Raw genomic sequence first — 18,500 nt, 5'->3', positions numbered from 1 at the left:
TAATTCTGTGGAATAGAAAGGCGCAAACAGCATTTATAACTTTAAGTATGGGGTAATAATATGTATTTGTACAAGAAAATTTGTGGATCATAATTTTTATGATGTGTGAAGCATTTAAGGAATAGATCCCTAGCATCAGCTAAGCTATACAGTCATTCTACACCTTTTCCTTATGAGGTGAAATTATCTGAAATAAAATCAAATATACGAATTGGATGAACTGGAAAGTGACGGTGGAATAAGATTTGTCTACACCAGTGGTCATCAGCACTCGCTGAAATGGGTAGAGTGCACGGAGGGTAAGGAATTATGCTCCGTCCTGCACAAGGAATAAAGAGACAGCATACCCGCCAGCAGCGACGATTGCACGCTAGGACTGTGTCTTGTCCGCGGGTAAGATACGCAAGGCCGAACGTGCAGTGTTTTGATGACCGCTCTGGTCTACACAAATACCAATCGGGAATCGGACCGAGTTCGAAGAATGGTAAACCAACAGTCGAGGATAAGTAACTAAACGAAACATTATTGATGACTTCACACTAGCATTATTTAATGAAGTTGAAAATAGAGACTCAGATCTCAATCGACGTTTCGTCCCTGATTTCCGCACCCACTTGTAAGAACATAAAATGCTAATTTTTAAGAGCGTATGCCTTTTCACGTGCTAGAAATGATTCTTCCATTTCCATTGACAGTCTTTCTGTACCAAAGCTTATTTTAATTTTATTATAATTTGTCTTAATACATTTCTCTGTAATTTGATATCTTTGTTTTTTTACAACTTCATTAATAAGAAGACGTGTTTCTCAAATATACGAGTATAATAACTTTCCCATATATTAGGATCCTCACTTATTTTATATTGTCCCTATATAAAACCTGTCTTATGAATCTTGCGGTAAAATTTTCATACCACATTTTTATGTGATATAATTTACTTGACAAGTATCTCAGTTCAAAGAATAAGAAAAAAGAATTTCAGAATGATTGTACTTATGACGAAAATACAAGATAATCAGAATGTGAATATTATAAAAAATATAATTTTACTAGGTCTCCGTGAAGTTTAAACACTTAATTCTGAATCGTTAAGTATATTATATCGGATTTATAAAATAAAACCATCTGCCCTTCAATAAGAGTGATCACAAGGATCAGAAAACAAATACATATGTAGAAGTTTGCAATAAAATAATGAAAATACATACAACAAATTTCAAAAGAAAATGAAAATGAAGGTGAAATTACATTGCTTGAACTGGAGATGAAATTGAAAAGTTTGAATTGAATCGTTCAGAATTTGTCTAAGGATTGTCTCAATGTTGTGAAATGTGAATTTCATTGATTTTAAAAGGTTATGGGATTAGCAATAATGTTATATTGCTTGCTAAAATAAGGAATGCACAGTTCATAGATCAGTCTCTTTTCATTATCAGTAAGTTTTGGCTGTTGTGTACCTGTTGTGTATAGTATTATTCCTGTGTTGTTTTTTCTATCAATGACAACAATATCTGTTCGTCTTGTTGAATCATCTTCCGAGACACAATGCACTTATTCATGGACTTATAATCCCTGTTGTATTAGCATATCAGTAAGCTTTGTTCTTGCCCTGTGATGGCGATTGTTCCGCAGTAACTCAGTTCTTCGGCAGAAACTCAACACATGTTCAAGCGTTTCAGTCTCGTCACAGATGGGTCGTGGCAACGGGTTGTGTTGAATGCTCTACCTAGGATTGATCGTACTGCAGAAAGGTACAATTGTACAGGAAGCGTAACTTGGAAGGATAGGGTAACAATTGCTCCCCTAAGCTTAAGATTATAAAAAATGATAATTCAATAGTAATGCTAGAGAGAAAATGTAGAACTGAACTTCTGATATTAAAATAATCACTTCTATAAACGCTTAAGAAATAAAAGAGAGCTAGTTAATGGCTTTGCTCAAATGAATCCAAGGTGTCACCTATTGCAATTAAAAGTTTTTTTTTGTTAATTTAAATTTAAACCTCTTTACCAATAAAATTGTATTGTGTTCATTTGTTCGCAACTACATCATATTAACAGAAAGTGCATCTAAATTACATATAGAATAAGTAAGATAAGAGGTTAGCACTAAGATTATATCTAGAACAGGAAGTGTAAGCTATTATGAAGTGGGGAAAATTTTGCCATAAAAATATAATAATAAACCATGTTATGAGACCTATGTGTGACTTAAAGTACGAGTACTTAAGAAATTGAGAAGAAATAATGTACTTAAAATATATTCAGTTAATATGAGATGGTCCATTGTTTATTTATTGTCTTACGGTCACGTTTTCCCCAGTTTATGGCATGGAAAATAGTTAATTTCAGATGGAAGAGAGAGGGAGCACGCCACGAAATATCCCCTATAAGGTCTTCCTTAAAAATCTTTTTCCCCAACCTAAGAAAAAATTGAAAAGACGTCCCTGATATTCACCCATTTTAAAATTTGTTTGTTACTTTAAACTGGAAGCTTGAAGAATACATTGTAACGCGAATTGTTTCTTGAAATTTTTTTTTCTAGAACAACATTTGTTTACAGGGATTAATATAGACTTTCCTTGATTGTCTTAACAGCTCAGTTTGTAGAGCACTAACTTAAGTTGACTGTGGACTTGGGTGGGAATCTGGTTGACGGCGGAGTCGTGTTTTTGGTGGACAACGCCAAGATTTCTGAGGGTTTTCTCGGGGTTCTCCTGTGTCTCTCTATCATTCTATAGTCATTCTCCATTTCAACATTCATTATCATCATTTCAATAGTATTTTCCCAAAACAATACCGTGTGATGTAGTATTGTGATTGGCAAACAGATCGTATCACTATGTAGTACGCATTCGAGGAATGGATTAAAAGGTGAAGAGTTCTGCAATGGAAATTCACTGGAACCGTAAAGACGCGCAAGTTGTATCTACAAATCTGAGTTACGATATACAGTATACTACAAGAATACGATTGTTCCTATCTCATAAATCATTGTTACTACCATTCGTGTCAAGCACATTAAGTACAAGGGAGGCTTTCGGATTTCTCCCCCATACTAAGGAAAAAACAAGCTATTACTTTTACGTAATGATTAGGGCCGTGACATCGGTATATTTGTATTAGTTTGAGGTGTACATACGACGCCGGAAAGAATGTAGTTGGCGTTTCAAGTACAGACAGAGGAAGCGAATTTGACACACGCCTAAGCAAGCACGTTCCGTGTTTTATATACGTTTATTGCGTGTTATAAACTCAAGACAATACAATCATTGTATATAAGGGTTAATATCGGAAAGGTCTAAAATGCTGTTAGGTTGAGAAATCATACTTAAATTGTCACAAATGTGATAAAATATATCTGAAAAAAAAAATATATTTTTTTAATATTTTGAGTTTTGCATTACAGTTTTAGAATGCCGAAAACATATATGGCGTACAATTTTACTTTCCCTATATTTAACTGTTACATTAATTTCTCTATCACATCTATTCCGTCCCTTACTTTTCTTGCATGTTGTACGCCTGGTTTCGGTTCCTGCTGCAATAAACAACAACATTCATTTTCAAAGTTTCACATGAAAATGACCGCCGAGTGTCGGATAGTATAACCTTACATGCGGAAAAAACTGCGTTCAACATCGGCTGAAACCAAGGGCGCATATGTAAAATATTTCACATCATCCATTTCTACATCAAGTTTATAACAATCGCACTTGTCATCTGACAAAACTCTTGCAATTTTGCACAATGTATTGAAACCATAGTTTTATTGTATAACTGTGTTAATTTTCGCACACACCTTCTTGCTTATATCATCATACGCCATATACGTTTTCGGCATTCCAAAACTGTAATGCAAAAAAAAAAAAAACAGACATGTTTTACTACAATTGTGACAATTTGAGTATGATTTCCAACAATTATTCTCGACCTCAACAATTTAGATCTTTCTGATGTTAACCCTTATATACAATGATTATATTGTCTCGATTTTATAATACGCAATAATCGTATACAAAACACGGAACTTGCTTGCTTAGGCGTGTGTCAAATTCGCTTCCGCTGCCTGTACTTGAAACACGTTGACTACATTCTGTTCGGCGTCGTATGTTCACCTTCAAACTAATACAAATATACCGATGTCACGGCCTTAATAATGATACATCAGTCCACTAGTAACAAAGTAATAGCCTGCTCGATGAAAGTAACATAATTTATAATTAATGTCATGGAATTTAAAAAAAGAAAGTTATAATTACATTGTAACTCAATATACATGGGAACCGTAAGTAAGTCATTAATTTGTAACTTTTCGTTCTGAAAAGAAATTTTAAAATGTTACATTTGTTTGGATCAAATTTCTGCACATACAAAGGACAAAACTAAAATTCTTTCAATCATTATTTTCATAATACACTGTTCTCTTAAACTGGCTTATCATATTGGGAATTAAATCAATGCCTTTCCCAAAACACGCTTTGAAATATGTCATATAAAACAATTTTTATCTCAAGAAGGAAGCAAAAGCGAGCAAAATTTTATTAAACATATTTATTTGAAATTTCTCAAAGAATAATCCCCAGAAATTAATGACATTGCTGACGGTTCATTCTGTATAAACATGCAAATATGTTGTTTTATACAGAATGTTCTGAAAAAAAGTTTCAATATTTAGAGGTAGTATACATTAAAACAACTAATAGAAGTCTTATAAACATGGATCCTAAAATTAATACCTTCTGAGAAATGAGCAAATGTTTAACATCTTTGTAAGAGCAGTGTATCTCCTATACTGTGAGATCTTTGGCAAAAAAACAATTGAGGCAACAATGCAGTCGTTTATCACGTGTCTTACACAGCATACCTTTGTTTGTATTAGCATCAAGAGGACATTTAACCGGCAGAAAGTGGAATTTCTTCAGAGTAGACGGAGGAAGCGCGCTGAGATCAGTTTAGAATTCTATGCTACAGACGCCATGCTGAATAGAAGATGGATGGAACCGAACAACTGCATGAGGAGCTCCCTGACTAGGCTGGCAGTGCATGGCTTCGTCATAAGCTTTGCGCAAGACGAGGATTCCACGAGCCCTCAGTGGAGTGTACATGTGTATTATGTGGTGATCTGTGTGAACGATATAATTTCAGTAAGAGAACAAGCTCGCTAATGGACTATTACAAAAACTAATATCATTACCAGGCTTCGAGACTTGGGACCCGATACAATAAGTTTACTGTGCATGTACTAGAGGTTGTTGACTCGCTGCAGGTAGTGAAAGGTAGAGATGTGTTGAGGTAACAACGTTGCTATTTAGAATAGAGTACGGTAGTATGGGGAAACACACACATAAGTACATTCTGAAAGTAAATATACATTACACAATGACAATGTCAAAAGAATGTGAAAAGCATTTATTCTCCTGTCGTTATAAGCATTTGTGTTTAATTAAACACAGTGTTAATAGTGGAAATAAACATGTAGTAATTTTAATTTATTCATTTATCTTATTGGTCGCCTTTAGGAAGTGCAGTTACTGTACCGAATTGCAATGTACTACAAGATACATTTTCAGTGTCTCAAACGTAAATCTTTTTCGGTTATCTGCCAAACACAGTTTGTACAGTGAAAAGCTGCGTTCTACGTCGCATGACGTGATAGGAGCAAAACGAAAAAACCTAACATCATTGCAGTCTCTAAGAGACAGTCCTTTATTCTCGAGTAACTCTATGTCCACTAATTTGCTGTTTATCTTACACAATGTTCCATATCCGTTATTTTTACATAAAATTGATTTCCACTTCTGTTTCACACGTTCAGTAACTGGTGTACTTGGTGTCTCATTAATTCTCTGTGTCATTTCCTCAATTAATTTGAGGGCTTCTGGCATCTCTTGCTCTGACTTTTCTAACCGTGTAATAGTTTCAGACACAGTTTGAAAATAGGTTTGTATGAAAACCAAATTATTCGTCAGAACCTTCAAATCCTGAGCGTTTTCCTTTGCGTATTTGTTGGCATCCATTCTACAGTACCCCCACCCACTGTACGCTTTACCACTAAACTCAGTACGCCGTTATGCGGATTTCCCACTGAACTGCTCTATCGGGTCCGAAGTCTCGAAGCCTGATCATTACCAATGCACATTTGTGCGCCGTTTTTCTTTATTATTTAAATAGACGACAGTACGTTAGAGTTCGTAATCGTACTATTGTACGTAAACTGATTCTATACTACAGTAGTTATTACTGTATCATCCGGGTAAGTTAGTTTCGTATCTGTTGAATCGGACCAAGTTTTGTTCTAGCAGTAATGAGCAAAATGTTTACCATCACTGTAAAAGCAGCATATCTTCTACTGTGAGCTCTTGGGCAAGAAACAAAACATGTTCTTACCAAAGAGTTTCGAATTTCGCGCCGCAAACACTCCCTTTAATGGCGGGTGCTAGCCGATTCAATTTGTGACATTTTTCTTGCCTGCCACTCACGGGTATGTGTCTCTAGTAAGTATTACAAACTCTTTGGTTCTTACCAACATGATCTTATTCAACAGACACGAAATTAATACGTAGTGACAAACGGTTACTTTCTGTTTCCTAATTTGTTTCTTGCCAAAGAGCTCACAGTGGAAGATGTGTTGTTCTTAAGCAATGGTATTTGCTAAGGCCTCCTATACAAGGGGTTGCTTGGTGAGCCATTCCGGGCGAGATTCACTTTGTCGGTCTGTATGCCTTTAAAACTAATATATACTTTCTAGCACTAGTCGTAATTGTAACCTATTAACACTGTACACTGTAAAAAGGTAAAGGTATCCCCGTAACATGTCATGAAGGCACTTGGGGGGCATGGAGGTAGAGCCCCATGCTTTCCGTGACCTCGGCACTAGAATGAGGTGGTGTGGTCGGCACCACGCTCTGACCGCCTTTTACCCCCGGGAAAGACCCGGTACTCAATTTTATAGGAGGCTGAGTGAACCTCGGGGCCGTTCTGTAACACTCTTAAATATTTCTAGTTCGTATTAGTCCTAGTTCTTTCCACTCAGATATGTCCTTTGATTTTTTGACCAGTTTGCCCGTCGTCTTCATAAACATATCCGCCCTTCTGAATCGTGGTCTTCCCTGGTTCTTTCTTCCGATGTAAAGGGTCCCACATAGTGGTCGCATGCGTCCATCTTGAGTGCTCCATTCTCGTCACGTGCCCCCCCCCCACTTTCACTTCGTCATCATGGCACGTTCTGTTGAATCAGATGTGTTGGCCAGTTTTTTTTAGACTGTCGTTAGGTAGCTTGTCTTTTACCGTGACTCTCTGGCAAGTTTGGATCGCTGCATAATGCTTCGTAGACAGAGCCCATGTCTGACTCCCGTATAGGATTACTGGTAGGATGCAGATCTCTAGAGTCTCAAACCTGATTGCTTTGTCCAACAATATGAATTTTAAACTCCAGAACGCCTTCCATGCCGATGTTATTCTTCCTTTTATCTCTATGTCTGTGTTCTGCTTGAAGGCTACGTGTTGTCCTAAGTACTTATATTCAGAGACGTATTGTAGTTCTGTGTCGTCCAGTTGTACTGAAGTTTGTTGTCCATTGGTCATTATTTTCCTTTCGTCGCTGTTCACAGTCAGAGCTATGGCCTTACTCTGGGTGTTTAGTTCGTTGAAGTGCTCGTGAAGTGCTTGCGCTGATCTGGCGAACAGAATGATATCTGCGAAGCGTAGATTTGTTAGCCTTCTGCCATTGATGTTTATTCACTGTTTTTTTGTTTCATTTCAAGTTTCTAAAAACGCCCTCCAGTAGTGATGTAAACAGTTTGGGGGGGGGATGGAGTCGTCCTGTTTAACTCCTCTTTCAAGAAGGAATGGGACACCTTCCCTCTCTGTCTTTATTTTTGCATAGCTTTGCTTGTAGAAATGTTATGTTTTATTTAACGACGCTCGCAACTGCAGAGGTTATATCAGCGTCGCCGGATGTGCCGGAATTTTGTCCCGCAGGAGTTCTTTTACATACCAGTAAATCTACTGACATGAGCCTGTCGCATTTAAGCACACTTAAATGCCATCGACCTGGCCCGGGATCGAACCCGCAACCTTGGGCATAGAAGGCCGGCGCTATACCAACTCGCCCACCAGGTCGAATTGCTTGTAGATCTGATGTAGAATTCTGACGTACTTACTCTTGACTTCTTGTTTGTTCAGTGCCTGTACAACATTATTATGAACTAACGAGTAGAAGACTTTGTTGTAATCTATTAATCTTTCGTTTCTGCAACCGAAGCCGTAAGGGCCTGTTTTCGTTTCTTCTTTGCTCTCAAGTATTTCTACCTTGCTGTTGAAGTCACCTATGACTACGTTTGTCTGTGTTCTATGTTGACTTAATGCGCTCTCCAGTTTTTCATAGAAGTCTTCGATCTCTTCCTCGGTGCTTGACTCCGTCAGGACGTAAGCCTAGATGAACGTCATTTTTGTTGTTTATGTGTAATACCAGAACTGTTATTCTTTCTGAGATTCCCACTATCTCGTAAATATACTTCCTCATGTCCCTGTAAATTAGGAAGTCAGCACCTTTTTGGCCTTTGGTTTCTCCTATATTGCTGAATAGGTTCCCGTTTTTTTTTTTTTCAATTATTGCCTCGCCTATCCTTCTTACTTCGCTGAGGCCTATTACATCAAATCTCGTGTCTTCTATGACATGGTCTAATTCTGTCTCCCTTTCTGCAATTCTTAAGGTTCCACGTTTAGGGTGGCTGTTATTAATCCTTTGACGTTCCTCGCTTCCTTGGTCAGTTGTGCGCATTCTAGGCTGTTTATGTGTTTTGTTGGTAAGGCAAGGCATCCCATTGTCATTAGTCATGAGTTTCTTGTATCCCACGTTTACGGTATTTCCCTTGTCTCTCTCTTCCTTTGCTATTTTCCTTAGTTGACCTTGAATTTCTCTTTCTTGTTTAGTCATGTCGTTGTCAATGTAAGTGTCAGAGCCTGTCAGTTTCCTCATTACTCAGGACTTCAATTTTTTGTTTCGGTCCATACTATCTCCTCTCTAAATATTGGAACCTTTTTTCAGAACACTCTGTATACTGCACAGATTTCATCTATGTATTACATCATGAACATACATTTTATTATTTCGGTATTAATGTTGAAACCTAGTGCCAGGAAGTCAAAATGAGGGTATCAATGACAAAGGAAACTTTTCATAGAAAAATGAGCATTTTCTGTGGACCTTCGCAAAGAGAACTAAGGAAGAGACTAGTGAACTGCTTTGTATGGAGTATAGGGTAGAAACATCGACTTTATGAAGAAGTGAAGAGAAACAACTAGAAGCATTTGAAATGTGGATATGGAAAAGAATTGAGCGTATGAAATGGACAGAGAGAATAAGAAATAATTTAGTGCTAGAAAGAGTGGATGAAGAAAGTATAATGCTGAACCTGATCAGAAAGAGATAAAGAAATTGGCTGGGTCACTGGCTAGGAAGAAACTACCTACTGAATAAAGCACTGGAAGGAATGGTAATTGCGAAAAAAAAAGGTCAAGACAGAAGAAGATATCACATTATATACAGCAATTAAGGTAATATACATGGATCGTATGCGGACTTAGAGGAAGGCGGAAAATAGGGAAGATTGGAGAATGCTGGGTGTGCAGTGAAAGACCTGCTCTTGGGCAGAAAACTATGAATGAATGTTGAAGTCTCTGAATTCAGTATTTTTAAATGTACCGGTATTTATAGTGAAGGTCAAGTAAGAATAGTTCCTTAACAGCAAGTATTGCCGTCTTGTCAGTGTTGCCAACTGTTACCAGATATCACACGATCCTACGTACTGAATGACTTATTTCCTTACCGTACTTTACCTTTATGTTGGAAGGTTATTCTAAATAATTCAATAATTTGTAACATATTTCCGTAGGAAAACTATACGAGAAGGGTATCGGCATGTTAGATATTTTGTCTGGTAATATGAAATTTATTGGATTAAACAATTGATTCACGAGACATAACCTAAAAATGCATTTTGTTTGGCCACATGAAATTATTAGTACTAACTCCGAAAACTGAATATCACCATGAAATGCATACTTAAGAATACTTACTCCTAGTAATTTTGCTATTCTAATTATAATTGCTGTCTCCGTGAACATCATTATCTTCTTTCGGTTAAATCTGAAAGAACAGAACGCCAGTAGGGAAAATTATCCCCACTCTTGCAACACGCTTTACGCTTTTCACCAAGTCGCTGCCATGCTTTTTCGTCTTTTTGACATTACTGTAATAAAAATATAAACACGAAATAAATTCATTAAAATGTAAAATGATATTTCTATCGATTACCCACCTGCATTATCAAAGATGATAGGGCATCTCCTTGCTTTAGCCCGCAGTGAATTGGAAAAGCATCAGAAGAAACTGACCTATACGGACTCTGCTGTAAGTTTCACTAAGACACATTTCAATTAATCGAACTAGTTTCTTGGGAATACCAATTTCAATAAGAATATTATATAAAACGTCTCTCTTAACCGAGTCATATGCCTTTTTGAAATCTATGAATAACTGATGTACTGTACCCTTACACTTCGATTTTTTCTCCAATATCTGTCGAATACAAAAAATCTGATCAATAGTCGATCTATTACGCCTAAAACCACACTGGTGATCCCTAACTGCTGGAATTCGATCAATACCTGGAGACGTGTGCTTTTTTCAGATTTTCTATCGCAATTTCGACTTCTGAAAGTGTGGGTTCGGGTATAAATGGCTCAGCAGTTTGCATTTGAATTTCGTCCTGATTCTTTCCATTTGGCCTATGTATATTTAGTACCTAGTTATCCAAAATAGTTTTTCCATCTGTTCAGAACTAAATGAGAGTCTGCAAGCAAGTCACCATTCTCATCCTTGATCACGTTTACCCTTGCCTGATATCCGTTTTTAAATTCCTTTATGTCCTTATCTAAATCCCGAATGTTTTTATTCTTACTATTTGTTTCTACCTCATTCAGTTTTTTCTTCAAGTAATCTCTCTTTTTATTCCTAAGTGTACGACTTGCTTCCCGTCTTTCATCGAAATATTTCTCTCTATTCTTTTCAATTGGATCCTGTGAGAATTTCAATTTTGCCTGTTTGCATCTGTCTACTACAATGGAACAATCTTCATCAAACCATGGTTTCCTTTTCTTAGTTTCATGATAACCTATGCTCTGCTCAGCTTCAATTTTGATATTATCTCGGATATTCTCCCACACACTATTAACATCTAACTCTCCCTCAACTTCGTCGGAAGTTGCTAAAGCAGCAAACCTATTTGAAATTTCGAGCTGATAAGGTTGCTTAGTTTCCTTGTCCTTTAATTTCAGAATATTGAATCAGAATATAAATTTTTTTAAATTTATTTGACAATTGTTGTACATTGGTATTATCAATTGTGCTTAAATAATTAACATGAATATAATTATAAATAATATATTTTCCGAAGGTTTTAAAATATGTCTCAAGTCTGAGAGTATTATGCAAATATTTAACACATAAAGTTTTTTTTTTAAATATTGCAGATCACTCATATTAATAACTGAATCTCTATACAAGTCTCGAAATGAAACATATAAGCAAATTTCCGAGGGAAGAAGTGAAATAAAATATTTAAAAACTTCAACTAAAGTAGTTTATTACTGACTTTGGTAAGCATAACTGCATTATTACTAACTGAAATAAGAGCTGTATGCATCTCCAATTGTCTTAGCGACACTTGAGTGCATCTTTCAATCAGTGTCTTTCAAATGATTATGATCGGAAGAAATCTATGATGTTCCTGTCTCTCATGTGAGAGTGTGACAGCTGATTATCACCGAGATTTTCAATTCTTCTTCCAATGAGTTGCATTAATTACATCAGCGCTACGGTTCAACTTCAAATACCGGCAGGCCCTTAGTGACACATATAAAAGCCGACCAAGAGGCACATCATAGCAGGTTCACATTGGCTGTCATCAAGAATAGGACAGAGCGAAGTGACCACCGAGAGAAATGGCTGGTAAGAAAGGTACTAACATTTAAATTATAGTGATAGAAATTCTCACTGAAGTCTTAAGCAGTTATGCTCTAATTACAGATAAAATACTTCAATGAAGTGTAAATGTAGTAACTTTATTTTGAAACAGTTACTACTTAAAAGTTATTTTTCCAAAATTTATATTGTTTCAAAATAATAAAAATTAAAGGACAAAAGCTTTTGCAAAACATGTGGAAACCAGCTAAATCTTAGACTAAGTAATATTTCATAAGTAATATCATACATTTAACAAACAAATTCATAGAGAGCTAGAATTTTGAACACACCAACTGAACAATTACAAATTAATACAATACCAAAATCTCTTCTTCGCTATCTAAAACAATGGCAAAGTGTAGAAAAAATGTAAAAAGAGTGACAATCGCAATGCATATAAAAACGAGTCACCAAATTTTGTTACTGGAAGAGACATTGGCAAATACATGACAATATTACTGATATAAATTACCGTTAAACACTATAAAATCAAAAGAAGTACTTCGATGTTGGAGTGGAATTCTAACAGAGGACATTATTAAGGACTTAATACAAATATGCTTTCTGGAACAATTACTGTATAATGCTTTACTGTAACCTCCTGTCATAGTAATAGACTTTAGTACTTTGAATAGTTACAAAAATAAAAATGACAGAATCTGAGTAGCCAACTGCAGAACATGAAGGGATGTCGGCTCTGAAAAGTAAAACTACATTATACAAGCAGGACCGAGTCTAGAAACGACACAAAACGTCGACGAAACAATTGAAGGGTTGATAGCAAAAACCAGACAAGTCCAAAATATTAATTTTTCAGAAAAGGAAAAAACTGTCCCTCACGTTTCTCATACAACAAAATAATCTCACGTATTTTATATAGGTGTATCATATATCCACCGACTTTGATAAAAAGTTTCACTGTTCTCTTTTATATGGTTTCTTGGAAAAAAAAAACATTTGGACATATCCACTTTTTTCAGGAAATTTTATATGTACACACATTAACTGAGAAAAATTATATGAAATCATGTTTCATTCATATTGTTAACTGTATCAACATACAAATAAATACTTTATACGTGTCTTAAATTGAAAACTTAATGTTGGAATGATTTCCTGAACAAGAAAAATAATATTATTAAGTTTATAATTTTCTCTTTCTAAATTTGTGTCTTTCAGACTTTGAATTCAAGCACCGAAAAATAATTATTCTAATTACAATACAATAAACTATGCTCAATAAAATAATAATAATAATGATAATAATAATAATATTAATAAATAATAATAATAATAATAATAATTATTATTATTATTATTATTATTATTATTATTATTATTATTATTATTATTATTATTATTATTATTACAGGACTTTTCATTGATCTCACACGCTCCTATTTTCATCTTCTGCCACCTCAACATTCTTCTCATTCTGATGACATGCTTTTGTTTTTGTTCTGCTTCATTTTAATGGTAATTCATTTGTAAAACGAAATATTTAACCAATAACACGGACAATAATAGCTAATATGGCGATGAAACAAAAGAAAACAATACTAATGCCATCTGCATGATATTTTCTAACAAGAATCGGATAATTTTGTGACTTGTTTGTCTTTTGCTACAAAATCGTTGGACTAATTCGCTTTTTGCACAAACGCTACATTTTCAAACGCTCATTTTAATGTGCACAAACTCGGTTTTTGTATAAATTTATTACCGTATGTCAATAGACGCCGCTTGAAATGAAGTGAAGAGAACTGTACTATGCTCAAAATTTGAATTTTTGTACTTGTCCGGTTTTTGCTATCAACTTCAGTTTTATTAAAATCATAGCATAGTGTTTTATTACAGTAGGAGCAGACAGCTCCAAGTATATTTGTAATCATTACGATGATATAAAATGAAAATACAGTACTTTTTATTGCATAATTTAGTTTTAACATACTTTCTTGCTTCACTCTTAGAAAATAATGTATTGCCTACAAGCCTCTACTTGGCTTCACATTAAATTCGAAGTACACGGGTTTAAACGTGATAATGAGTGATACATTTTTAAAAGATATATTATTAACTTCAGTGCCTTTGGAAGAAAATTTGAACTGCAATTTTGGTTAAGTATAGGATTTTTAAAAATTAGAGCCTATTTTAATTGATCATACACAGATTTGCTACACGATCTTAAAATTCTGCCACTGGCTATTACACAAGAAATGTGATATTTTTGGATCACTACCACACGAGTTTCTTTCTTAAATGTTCTGGTGGTTGTATTATCACAAGGTACGTTCCTGTAACTTAACCTGCAAGATCACCAGATACTAACCCATGAGATTATTGGTTGTGGGGTAGCTATCTGAAGTAAATAATGTTCTCGAGGAATCGCAAGAAAATTAATACGCATAAGAACTCCATCACACAAATTGTGACAGATATTTTAAAACACGAACTCAGAGCTGCTGTGAAGAGAGACTGTTACTTATACGAGAACAAAATGGTGGACACATACATCTACGATGAAGTTATGGCAATGAGTTGGAATGTAAAGAAATTCCATTTCTTGTGTAATATGGCATTTTCAGAATTTTTATGATTCTGTAGCAAATGGGAGCAATTAAATTTACCTCTTACTTTTGAAAACCCCTGCATGTTCAGGTATTTAAAGGAAAATTTGTGGCAAAATTTACTGATTATTTCTCAAACATCAATATCCAGTTTGCTAGATATAATATCATAATCTTATGGTATGATCGGGAGTTTCTAAATTCACTTTTCCCAATTTTGTTAGTTGGTTACTTAACGACGCTGTATCAACAACTAGGTTATTTAGCGTCCGTCGGTGGCATTTGTGATAGTGAGATGATATTTGGCGAGATGAGGTCGAGGATTCGCAAGCGATTGCCTGACATTCGCCTTACGATTGGGAAAAACATCGGGGAAAAACCAAATGGGCAATCAGACCAAGCGAGGATCGAATCCATTCCCGAGTGTAACTCCGTATAGGCAAGCAAACATCTCAGCCGACTGAGCTACGCTGGTGGTTTTCCCAATCTTACAAATCAGAACTGTAATCCTATAGGTACAATAAATTTAATTAAAAAAATCGTTCAAAAAATAAACATCGCAAGCACTGTAGAAATCCTTCCGTACAACAAAATATAAAAAACCGACAAAATATCGTATAGAAAATAATCATTAAATTTACCATTTCAATGTAATGTGTTATGTTACATTACACCAGCATTGTTTCATATATTTGTAATAATTACTTACTTTGCATAATGTTTGTACATATGTGAGAGTTTTAGATATAATTTATATATTTGTTACTAACCTGAAATGCATACTAAATAAATTTGCCACTCAGCAAATAAGTGGACAAATTGAAAAATATAAAGAAGTAATAAGATAGCCTAAATTGAATGTCTGTTTTCACAGCAATCTTAACGAACACCATGCCTTTAGCACTGGCACTACTCGTCGCATACCTTGCCGTTGCTGCCGCACTACCTACGCAATTGCAAAGGAGTACTCCTAAATGCACTGGAGGAGTACAATTCTTCCCAGATTCGAGTGATTGCAATGCCTACTACCAATGCGACAACGGAAAAGCTGTCAAACGCCATTGTAACGCGGGTCTCCATTGGCATGCGGCAATAAACACATGCGACTGGCCGTCAAATGCAGGTTGCAACTCAGGAGGAAGTAGTGAAAGTGGAGACAGCAGTAAAAGCAGTGGAGACGACAGCACCAGTGAGGAATCTGTTCCAGGCAGTGATAGTAGCAGCAGCGAAAGTGAGCCAGCTCCACCCCCACCAAAGAGCAGTGAGAGTGGAGACAGCAGTAAGAGCAGTGGAGACGACAGCACCAGCGAGGAATCTGTTCCAGGCAGTGACAGCAGCAGCAGCGAAAGCAGCGAGTGTCCAGATGACAGCAACCCTCCGAAATGTCCTTCCAAAGACCCTTCTCTTTCAGTGTTCTTTCCTCATCCAGACAAACACTACTACTACCAATGCAGTAATGGAATTGCCTACTGTCAACCCTGCCCTGCTAATCTCGAATGGAATACACACTGCGATACATGCGACTGGCCCGGACAAAACAACTGCCCGAAGAGCAGCGAAAGTGGAGACAGCAGCAAGAGCAGTGGAGACGATAGTACCAGCGAGGAATCTGTTCCTGGCAGTGACAGCAGCAGCAGCGAAAGTGAGCCAGCTCCACCACCACCAAAGAGTAGTGAGAGTGGAGACAGCAGTAAGAGCAGTGGAGATGCCAGTACGAGTGAGGAATCTGTTCCCGGCAGCGATAGCAGCAGCAGCGAAAGTGAGCCAGCCCCACCACCACCAAAGAGCAGTGAGAGTGGAGACAGCAGTAAGAGCAGTGGAGACGACAGCACCAGTGAGGAATCTGTTCCAGGCAGTGACAGCAGCAGCAGCGAAAGCAGCGAGTGTCCAGATGACAGCAACCCTCCGAAATGTCCTTCCAAAGACCCTTCTCTTTCAGTGTTCTTTCCTCATCCAGACAAACACTACTACTACCAATGTAGTAATGGAATTGCCTACTGCCAACCCTGCCCTGCTAATCTCGAATGGAACACGCACTGTGATACATGTGACTGGCCTGGACAAAACAACTGTCCAAAGAGCAGCGAAAGTGGAGACAGCAGCAAGAGCAGTGGAGATGACAGTACTAGCGAGGAATCTGTTCCAGGCAGTGATAGCAGCAGCAGCGAAAGCGAACCAGCACCACCCCCACCGCCAAAGAGCAGTGAGAGTGGAGACAGTAGCAAGAGCAGTGGAGATACCAGCACCAGTGAGGAATCTGTTCCAGGCAGTGACAGCAGCAGCAGCGAAAGCGCACCAGCACCACCTCCACCACCAAAGAGCAGTGAGAGTGGAGACAGCAGTAAGAGCAGCGGTGATGCCAGTACCAGCGAGGAATCTGTACCCGGCAGCGACAGCAGCAGCAGCGAAAGTGAGCCAGCTCCACCACCACCAAAGAGCAGTGAAAGTGGAGACAGCAGTAAGAGCAGTGGAGACGATAGCACCAGTGAGGAATCTGTTCCAGGCAGTGACAGCAGCAGCAGCGAAAGCAGCGAGTGTCCAGATGACAGCAACCCTCCAAAATGTCCTTCCAAAGACCCTGCTCTTTCCGTGTTCTTTCCTCATCCAGACAAACACTACTACTACCAATGCAGTAATGGAATTGCCTACTGTCAACCCTGCCCTGCTAATCTCGAATGGAATACACACTGCGATACATGCGACTGGCCAGGACAAAACAACTGCCCGAAGAGCAGCGAAAGTGGAGACAGCAGCAAGAGCAGTGGAGACGATAGTACGAGCGAGGAATCTGTTCCAGGTAGTGACAGCAGCAGCAGCGAAAGCGAACCAGCACCACCCCCACCACCAAAGAGCAGTGAGAGTGGAGACAGTAGCAAGAGCAGTGGAGATGCCAGCACCAGCGAGGAATCTGTTCCAGGCAGTGACAGCAGCAGCAGCGAAAGCGCACCAGCACCACCTCCACCACCAAAGAGCAGTGAGAGTGGAGACAGCAGTAAGAGCAGTGGAGACGACAGCACCAGCGAGGAATCTGTTCCAGGCAGTGACAGCAGCAGCAGCGAAAGCAGCGAGTGTCCAGATGACAGCAACCCTCCAAAATGTCCTTCCAAAGACCCTGCTCTTTCCGTGTTCTTCCCTCATCCAGACAAGCACTACTACTACCATTGTAGTAATGGAATTGCCTACTGTCAACCTTGCCCTGCTAATCTGGAATGGAATACACACTGCGATACATGCAACTGGCCAGGACAAAACAACTGCCCAAAGAGCAGCGAGAGTGGAGACAGCAGCAAGAGCAGTGGGGATGACAGCACTAGCGAGGAATCTGTTCCAGGCAGTGACAGCAGCAGCAGCGAATAATCACAATGTGCCTATTTACACGGTTTGAGCGATCTGTATAATTTGCATTCCCATTCAGTCTCATCATAATAATATACTTAATATATTCTTTAATGATTACTATTATTATTACGTTTCTCTTTTTACATTTAGCGAAGTGAAAATAAATTTGTTGCTTTGTAAACTACGAATACAGAGAGGAGACGTAAGGGCTATGTAAATGAGGCGATGTGTTGTTTTTGTTTTGTTGCTTTGTCTTAGTTACATTTTATCATCACTACTACTTGAATTACAAAGCTTAGTAATCAATTTAAACTTGCTCTATTGGAAATTTGTTAAATAGAACTGGACATAGGCAAGGAAGTTAAAGGTTGTCTTCTTGTGCGCTATAAACAAATTTCTTGTGACGATGACTCTTCAAAATCTGATGATTATAAGCTATAGTACAGTGATTGACACGAACTAATGAAAAAATTATACGTGTTAGATAAAAGTGTACAAATTCCCGTATTGGGTATTTCAATTCGATATAAATAAATCAAAGCATAATCTTACTTGTATATTATA

General features: G+C 37.5%; 1 protein-coding gene across 2 annotated transcripts; it reads left to right on the top strand.

The window, feature by feature from the left end:
• The first annotated feature begins 11,867 nt into the window (after positions 1 to 11,867).
• On the top strand, positions 11,868 to 18,487 carry LOC138700235 (dentin sialophosphoprotein-like). Of its 2 annotated transcripts, none has more exons than XM_069826719.1 (2): positions 11,868 to 12,015; positions 15,472 to 18,487. In XM_069826719.1, the coding sequence occupies exons 1-2, from the start codon at positions 12,009 to 12,011 to the stop codon at positions 17,952 to 17,954; spliced, it is 2,490 nt and encodes an 829-aa protein (XP_069682820.1). In that variant the 5' UTR covers positions 11,868 to 12,008; the 3' UTR covers positions 17,955 to 18,487. The 2 variants fall into 2 exon arrangements, with proteins under 2 accessions (XP_069682820.1, XP_069682812.1); XM_069826711.1 differs by having other exon boundaries at positions 11,871 to 12,024.
• The last annotated feature ends 13 nt before the right edge of the window (positions 18,488 to 18,500 follow it).

This window comes from Periplaneta americana, chromosome 1 (assembly GCF_040183065.1).
Source record: "Periplaneta americana isolate PAMFEO1 chromosome 1, P.americana_PAMFEO1_priV1, whole genome shotgun sequence".
Lineage (NCBI taxonomy): Eukaryota > Metazoa > Arthropoda > Insecta > Blattodea > Blattidae > Periplaneta > Periplaneta americana.
Note: the sequence above shows the minus strand (reverse complement) of the source record. Positions and strands in the feature narration are given on the sequence as shown.